This window comes from Chanos chanos, chromosome 5 (assembly GCF_902362185.1).
Source record: "Chanos chanos chromosome 5, fChaCha1.1, whole genome shotgun sequence".
Classification (NCBI taxonomy): Eukaryota; Metazoa; Chordata; class Actinopteri; order Gonorynchiformes; family Chanidae; genus Chanos; species Chanos chanos.
The window spans coordinates 42,362,905-42,371,193 of record NC_044499.1 but is presented as its reverse complement, the minus strand read 5'-3'; the positions used below and the strand labels follow the sequence as shown (position 1 = coordinate 42,371,193).

Genomic DNA, 8,289 nt, shown 5'->3' with positions numbered 1-8,289 from the left:
AGAAAATGGCAGGGTGTCTGTCATCTATGAAAAAGCTTGCAAACCATTCCATTCAATTCAACTGAACATTAATTTAGCTAAAGAGGTCAAGTCCTGATCCATACTCAGATCACACACACACACACACACACACACACACATGCATACACACAGATCAGTGGTCACTGGTGTTGCCAAACCCCTGTCCAAACAAACCCGTACCAGCAACCGAACCAGGATCTGTTACAGAGGTTCTCGTGTGCTGTGTATATTTGCCCTGGACAAAGATGTTTTTCCTACCCACATATGCAGACATATGAAGAGTCTACATTTAAAGGTAATCACCCTTAGTGAGCTAATCATAAGAGCACTGCTGTAATGGGATCTATGAGTTTGTGGGGTGGGGGCGGGGGGGGGGTGAGTACAGCAGTGTTTGGATGGGACAGGGGGAGGTAGAGTGTCCGTGGGGTTTATTTATTTAGCCATATGAGATGCGGACGGTTCTGTGTGACACATTTGCTTTACCTTACACCGCACATCATCCAGAGGATGTCACACAGACAGTTTGTTGATTTTGCTCAGTAGTCTACATCATTTTTGAAGGCCTCTCTCAAACCTTAACCCATCGCGGTCCCTTCACCCAAAGTCCCAGTGCGGTCCCTTCACCCACCACAGTTGGATAATACCATTGATACACTCTTTTTTTTTGGTATTGATCCACCCTTCTTCAACAATCAGAGCTGGAGTAACGTATCAGTAAGTCAAATTTTGTGTAACGTAGCACTCATTACTTGGAAAGAAGTGATTATGTAGTATCTTCTGGCCACATAAGGAATAATTCCATTAGGAGAATTAGTATTAAGTTTTAATAATTGACATGGATTTGGTTATCTATCTTCAAATTTTATTTTTAAATAAGGGCTACAGAGTCAGTATAAAATAAGTTACTTAGTATGTTAATGCAATGTACTTTGACACTATCAGCAAGACTATGTGAAATTAGTGCATATGATTTAATATGCTGCATCTGACCAAATGCTCTGTTTTGGTTGTTGTTGTCAAGAGAGTGATTTCTCCTCAAAGCTTTGGTTAGATTCATATGCAAAACTAGTACAAAAACTCCCTATGGCCGAACTCTCACACAACTTAAAACCACTTCTCTATTGGGATGTTTGTAAGAAATAAAGGACGCTTTATGAAGGTTCTCCAGTAGATAGAAAAAGGGAACAAATCCACTCGTGAAAACTTGATCTGCGTCAGATTTTTTTAGGTACTTTAGGGCAGTATTTTTTAGAGTTGGTTTCATGCATCAGACAGAATGAAGACTTATTACTAAAATCGCCTACTAAATGTCCTTTAAGACCTCACTTTAATTGGATATGACATGCTTTTGGCCTGGTCATCCACATGCATCCAGTTGCTGGGATTGTTGCTTCCGGTGTTGTGGGAGTCTGTCGCTAGGGAATGGGTTTATCCTTCTTAGCTTGTGTGAAATTTCATCAGAAAAAAAAAAAAAAGAAAACAGAAAAACAAGAAAAAAAACAAAAACTCTTGGCATGCTATCACTTATTGATGTACAGTTTCCTTTGAGTCTGAGAGAAGCTTTCTGTGGGCTAGGAAATTTTCAAAAGGGAGGAAATGGGGGTGTGCTTAGAGGTCAAATGGTCCTCTTTGTGTCGTTCCTGAGGGACAATGACAGTGGAGCGATGCAATGTGAGGGTGAGGGGTTAGGTCTCCTGGGATAGACGGAATAGCGGTTTTTTGGGAGGAGAGCTGGTGCAGGTTGCCAGACTCAACAACTTAGGCAGACCCCTGACGGACCATAAAGATGTTGTGTTTTAAGACGGTAGACTTTTTCAGAATAATGTAGAAAACGTTTACCCTAAGGGGGTGTTCCATAATTAGCCAATGCTCGCTCCTGTTGTTTTTAATGAGTTTTAAATTAGTTTAATGAAAAAAAGAAGGCCACATAATAACTATGTTTTTCTCATGGACAGAATATTTTCTTGGGTTTTTTTTTCTACTGCAGTTCTGTGGGTGTTTTAAGATTGATGCATAGTTTCGTTGTTAAAGGTAGGCATTTGGCATTTCAGTTCAATTTTCTCTTTAAATTCCATTCATTTTGATATGTTATTTTTTCAAATAACTTTTGTCATTTACGTATTCAAAATGTGCTCTGTATTAATGTTTACTTGTTCACAAAACTGGTAAGTTGCCAGGTTCTTTCGCTTTTTCGCCCTTATTTTGTGTTGTTATTTTGCATTTGAAAGGACCACCTATTGGACTCGGAGGGGGCAAATTCCCTGCGAGATGTCTGTACTGAATATTAATGAATTTCTCCTGGGAAAACTGCCCACAGAATAGGTCGTCCAATAGCAGTGTCCATACTTCCATGCAGCTGTCCGGCAAGAACGTGAGGGTGCATGCTTTGGGGCTATCGTCTTTTTCCCGTCTTCTTAGGACTGAAACACTCAAACAAAAGAAGGAAAAGTCTATCAATCATGCTCGTACATATCTGACACAGTAGGATTTATTTCAGAATTTGTCTACATGGTACACTCTGTTGTTATTTTTTTTTTCAAAGAATGAAAGAAATATTATAAATATTGTATAAGCTCTCAGCTCTATATGAAAATGAGGATGACGTGTTATTTTTTTATCTGTCACGTCAAGCATATTTTCTGCCGTATTACAGACAGACAGTGATATTAGTTGGATATGCTAGAGTTGTAGGAGTCCAAGGACATAGCTTATACTAGCAGTGAGTAAAGTGATGGTGCCAGTGATTATTGCTGGTTCTCATCATTAGGGCTGGACAGCTCATTTTCTCCCGCTTGCTTGAAATCAAGTCAACGCCCTCGGCAGTACTTGGCCCATGAATGCACAGCCAGTGAAAAACATTCATGTGAAACATTTCATCTGGCTGCATCAGAGTGCTACCATTTCTCCATTAAGAGAGTGGTGATCCTGATGGTTTTCTCAGACATGAAAGCCTGCTGCTTTTAACTCTTCACATTTGAGGTATGCTCGCTCTCTCTCTCGCTCCCCCTCTCTCTCTCTCTCTCTCTCTCTCTCTCTCTCTCCCTCCCTCTCTCTGTCCTCCGCATATATACCTGGTCTGTCCATCTGCCCAGGTATGTGTGTGTGTACGCAATTACGCATTTACATGTATACGCAATTATAATGGACATCTGATGAATGCAATTATAATGGAATCTGATGAATTATTTAAAAACCTGCAAGGACAGGAATGATGTTCTAGTAACTTTTAATACATTTATGTTATACCATAAATATTGCAATTAAGTATGTATGTATGTATGTATAGATGTATGTGTGTATTTATTATATAAATAAAGTATACATGTATGTCTAAGTAAAAGTGTATTGATGGATATTTTATTTCAACATATTGTCCCTTGCATATAATGCATTTTTTTTCTATCACAGTAGGTATTCATTCATATAAACAATTGCTCTTGGATAACAGTTGACACTAATAAACCTGTATACAGCCTCTAAATTTCCTGTCCCTCAATGCACCTGTGTGACTCTCTCTTCAGTCAAATGATTCCATAAGTAACTGTTTGTAACCTGCTCCTTCACCCATGATCCACTGTGTCATTATGTTTTTATGGTTTTGTTCCAAGATAATCATCGAGATACAATATCAGTATGTGAATCGATGACTCAGTGACACCTTTTACTTAATATAGCTTCCATTACTTTTGTTCCATTACATCTGAGCGCTAAGGTGCAGAGAGTGAACCAAATGGAACACAATCCCTTTGGCATTGTGAAGCTTGTCAATATTTCCCTTCACTGACCTTTTGAGAGAAGGTGGAGCTGAGGATCTTCCAAAGCAAAATTCTGGATAGAAAAGTAAAGCCCTCTCCAATAAAAAGTGAAATAAAGTCCTTGTTGTTGTTGATGTTAATGTCTCTTTTTTTCCACCGTAGCTTCGGTGCAGACCTCCTGCTGTTTCGGCTGACGGAAAGAAAATAAATAATGAAACAAGTTTCCTCACTCTGCCTCATCTTTTTTTTTTTTTTCCCTCAGCTATACCTTTGTGTCATTACTGTGTCAAGACAGTTCTTCCCCCCAAAAGCTGTTCAGAAGGAGCTTTGTCTATCGTAGTCTGACAGACTAATGCCAAGCTGACAAATTCTCCATTCAAAATCCTCAGCACTGGGTCAAAGCAGAAAAGACGAAGAAAGATTCTTATTTGTTTGAAATATTTTCATTTTTTATTGCAAATACCATACAAAAAGCTTCTCTAAAAACCATAATATGTTAAATTTGCTAAAGAAAAAAGGGATTTGTTCAATTGGAATATGAAAATATCAGTACTCGGATATGTGGTACGGAGAAAGAAGCACATTTTGAGAGATTTGAGAGGAGATGCTGGTACCTCAGTAAACAAGCATACAAAAAACAAATAAGCCACAGTTTCAGAGAAACTGTCAGATCATTTTGACAAGACAACCTTTCCAGTTCAATAATCCTCATTTTAGAAACTGAAATGAACAGTACTTTGTACAGCACGACAAAGCTGGATAGCACAAAAAAAAAACAACAACAACAACAACAAAAAAACCCATTTAAAATAGAATCATCTACACTGGATAAATAAACACGATGATTACACTTTGTACCATATTAAGTACTCCCCTTTGTTTTAAAGACTTGTTGCTATATATGTCATTTAAAATCCAGAGGGTAACTAAAACATTAATAAGTTGTATTAAAGAATAAAATGCAAAATAATTACTTTTGAAATAAAATTAATGCTAATAAATAAATTAAAGGGTTAAGATGGGATGTCGGGGAGGGGGGGGGGGGGGGGCTAAGATCACACTGGCATGGCTGTGGACTGCTAATGATGACCAGGGGTCAAAGGACACTTCCTGTGGCTGTCAAACACACGCTGTCTAATGTTAAGTAGATTTTCAGCTGCAGCTGCTCTAGCGCCTACTCTTTCTGGCTCCAGCCACTTCTTCATTCCTCTCCAACAGGCACTGATGGTGAAAAAAGGCAGGGAGTCACTCCACAATACAATAACCTGGTTCAAACTTCACATGGTCCTTCTTTGCCAGGCATTTCCAGCAGTGTGAGAGCTTGTTGGATGTTTTTTTTTTTTTTTTTTTTTCTTTAATCATAGTTACATGAAATGACAACACTAATGCACAAGTGTATAAATAAGAGAGAAGACTATGTATGAAAACAATGCACCATATGAAAACTCGAAGCTAAAGTAGAAGACAGACGTTTATGACTGACACAGAATGCTGTCAAAGAGACAAGGACTGCACTACTTAGAGTGGTTTAGGAAAAAAAAAAAAAGACAGAAACATACAAATCCCCTCATAAAACCAGCAAAAATGGTAGTAAAACATACACAGTACATATTAAAAAGTATCAATAATCAGTAAGTCCTCACAGAGGATTTTCTTCTGAAAAAGCTTCTCTCTTCTTGTAATCAAGGCTAAAAATATATATCTAATCCTGACTCCAGGTGATTAAAAAAAAGGCACGTTGTGAGCCATTCCAATTTAAAGTTCAATGAAGTCAGCTTTCCTCTTAACTGCTTGAAATTTCCTCTGTTGAGAATTCAAGTGTCTGTTTTAAGAGAGTAGAGACGATGGAACACTTAAAAGAGTCTCTCTCTTAGCCTGTTTGGCTTCATGCACAGTCTCTGCAGTGTGCGTGTGTGTTTATGTGTGTGTGTTTGTGTGTGTGTGTGTGTGTGAATGTGTTTTGTGTGTATTGTGTGTATGTCTCTTCAGGGTCTTGTAAGCTGCGTGTACACTGGCTGCTGATCCCAGTGTTGCGGGCTGTGGCTGGGCTGGGGGATGGAGGGCACTCCTGTAGTATCAGCGATGGGGGTGTACATTGGCCTCTGAGTGGAGTTCATGTAGCTAAAGGTGGAATAGAGCCCAGAGCCCTGGCCTGTCGCATGGCTGTAGTAGGAGTTGGCCCCACCCTGGTGGTCAGGGTAGTCGTACTGGGTGCGAGTGATGGAGGGGAAGGTGGAGGTGCTGTAGTGCTGTAGGTTAAAGGTGCCGTAGGTGACATGCTGCGGAGAGCCCTGTTGTTCGCTGTAGTGGCTGGGACTCAGCTGCTCAGTCTTGATGTGTGTGGTCCTCTGCTGGCCTTGGCCCTGCTCACCTGTGCTACCCCCCAGTGTGGTCAGAGAGTGCTGTTGTTGCTGGCCACCTGGACTCTGGCTTTGATTCTTACTTATCCAGCTGTGGCCGGTGGCCCCAGCTGCCTGGCTGATAGAGGTACTGCCGCTGATGCCGTAGCTGCCTGTGTAAGGGACCTGACCACTGGCATTGGTCACAGACACACCTGGGTGACCATTGGGTGGCAGATACTGATCAAATTCGTTGACGTCAAAGGTCTCGATGTGCGAGATCACGTCGCTGCTCAGCTCACCAATGTCCACGTCTCGGAAGTCAATGTTGAGTTGTCGTCCTGTGCCCTCCTGTAGGGGGCGCCCCTCACGCTTCAAGTCCACTTTGCCAGGCTGCACTTCAGTTTTGGGAGTGGTGGGAGGGGTAGGAGGCCCTTGGGACTGGCCTGTTTGTGTGAAAGAGAAAGGAGTAGGGAGGTGGGGTAGAGGGGAGGAAAAGAAGGGGAGGGGGGGTTACCTACAGCACATGAATGACGCAACAGTAGGAGTCAGCAGAGCAATCTAGGGTAATGTTTGAAAAAAACTTCTTGCTAGTTCCACAGAGGCTACTTTGATAAGCAGATTACTTTAGGAATTATGAAGTGCAGTGAGTACAAGCTTTAGTCCATGTGGAACATACTAAATCATGACTCAGAAGTGAACTGTAGATCATAAATAATTAATTAACAAAGACTATAATTACTCTAATTTTGTCGGTTTGGCCCTGAGTAAATTTAACAAGTGATAACTGACTTCTTATGAAAGGAGAATGTTTCCTGACAGAAATCAAGACACACTGTATATAATTTATAGGCAGCATTTCAGTGAAACACAATTATAGTCTATGTGTTTACCTGAGTGTTCACTCGGTGAGTGCACCTCGCCCATACTTGAAGCAGGAGAGTCCGCTTGTTGAAGCGCTTTGAAGATCGCGTTTGGAGAGATGTGTGTTTGCTCGCCCCCATCCTCTGGCTCGTTCTGGCCGTTCTTCACCGACTTTCTTCGTCGGGGTTGATATTTGTAATCGGGATGATCTTTCTTATGCTGCACCCTCAGGCGTTCAGCCTCCTCTACGAAGGGACGTTTTTCTCCCTCGTTCAGTAATCTATCCAAGAAAATCGGAGATGCATGCAATTAGACAATTATGAAAGCGCACAAGCACGTTTCTGCTCAAAAATTACACTGTTGCCATGCCGTACACCTTGAATGCACACCTTTAGGTTTAAATGAAGGGAATCGCAAGTAAATAGTAACTCTCACCCACCGTCAGACATATAGAATATAGGATTAAAAGTTTTATATGTTCTACCATCAGTTCTTTAAACTTATTCGATTCAAGTAATTTGCTTAAATTACCTCCAAAGTTTTCCTAAAGTTTTACTCAGCTCCGCATTGTGAAGATGGGGGTACTGATCTGCCAGCTTCCGTCTGGCAGCTTGTGCCCACACCATGAAGGCGTTCATGGGTCTTTTAACGTGCGGCTTGTTTTTGCTCGAGCCGTTTACTCGCACCGGCATTGGCACGAGGGTCCAGTCGTAGCCCTTCAGCACCTGTGACACTGCCTCTCGGATGCACACCGGGAACTTGTCGTCTTCGTCCTTCTTGAAGTCAACAAGAGAGCCATCTGGAGCCATAAGACTGTTCTCCGTGGGTCGGGTGTTTTCGGTATCAGAGCCAGATCCGGACGGGCAAGGGGATCCCGCAGAGTCCTCGGACATGCTCGGACTTGGGGCGTCGGAGAGACATTTCTCTTGCTCGTCGGTCATTTTCAGGTATGGATCGAGTAGATTCATGCGAAACTTTTAGGAGACCTATCACAGACGAAATATTTATCTATTTATCTTCTTCAAGTCAGCCTCTCCTGAGACTTGCCTCTCCTGAGACTTAAGACGTTTTCTGTTACTGCAGGAGGGATTCAAAACACTACTCCAATTTACAGTAAAATTCACTTGCTTTCCTCCACCTTTTACTGCTTTGAAGTCCCCAAAATTTTACCAATCCTCTGAAGTCACAGAGCTCTGCGTTGACAACAAAATGAGGACACAGTTGCTTCTGGAATTACTTCACCAATGAAGTGATGCAGTTTGAGAGGGTGTTCGCTTCTTGCTCCTATGTAATATTTCCACGCGTGGTAC

The 8,289-nt window shown here is 41.5% G+C and overlaps 1 protein-coding gene across 1 annotated transcript; it reads right to left on the bottom strand.

The window, feature by feature from the left end:
* Positions 1-5,761: 5,761 nt before the first annotated feature.
* sox9a (SRY-box transcription factor 9a) lies at positions 5,762-7,947 on the bottom strand. Its single transcript, XM_030776065.1, has 3 exons — positions 7,511-7,947; positions 7,009-7,259; positions 5,762-6,561 (listed from the first exon to the last, which is right to left on the bottom strand). The coding sequence occupies exons 1-3, from the start codon at positions 7,945-7,947 to the stop codon at positions 5,762-5,764; spliced, it is 1,488 nt and encodes a 495-aa protein (XP_030631925.1).
* Between the last annotated feature and the right edge of the window lie 342 nt (positions 7,948-8,289).

What these genes read in the sequence shown, in the direction of transcription:
- sox9a (XM_030776065.1), bottom strand. Translation starts at nt 7,947, where the DNA reads ATGAATCTACTCGATCCATACCTGAAAATGACCGACGAGCAAGAGAAA. An exon ending in ACTTTAGGAAAACTTTGGAG is followed by an intron (nt 7,260 to 7,510) that starts GTAATTTAAGCA and finishes TTTCTTGGATAG; the next exon opens with ATTACTGAACGAGGGAGAAA. An exon ending in CTCACCGAGTGAACACTCAG is followed by an intron (nt 6,562 to 7,008) that starts GTAAACACATAG and finishes TCACACAAACAG; the next exon opens with GCCAGTCCCAAGGGCCTCCT.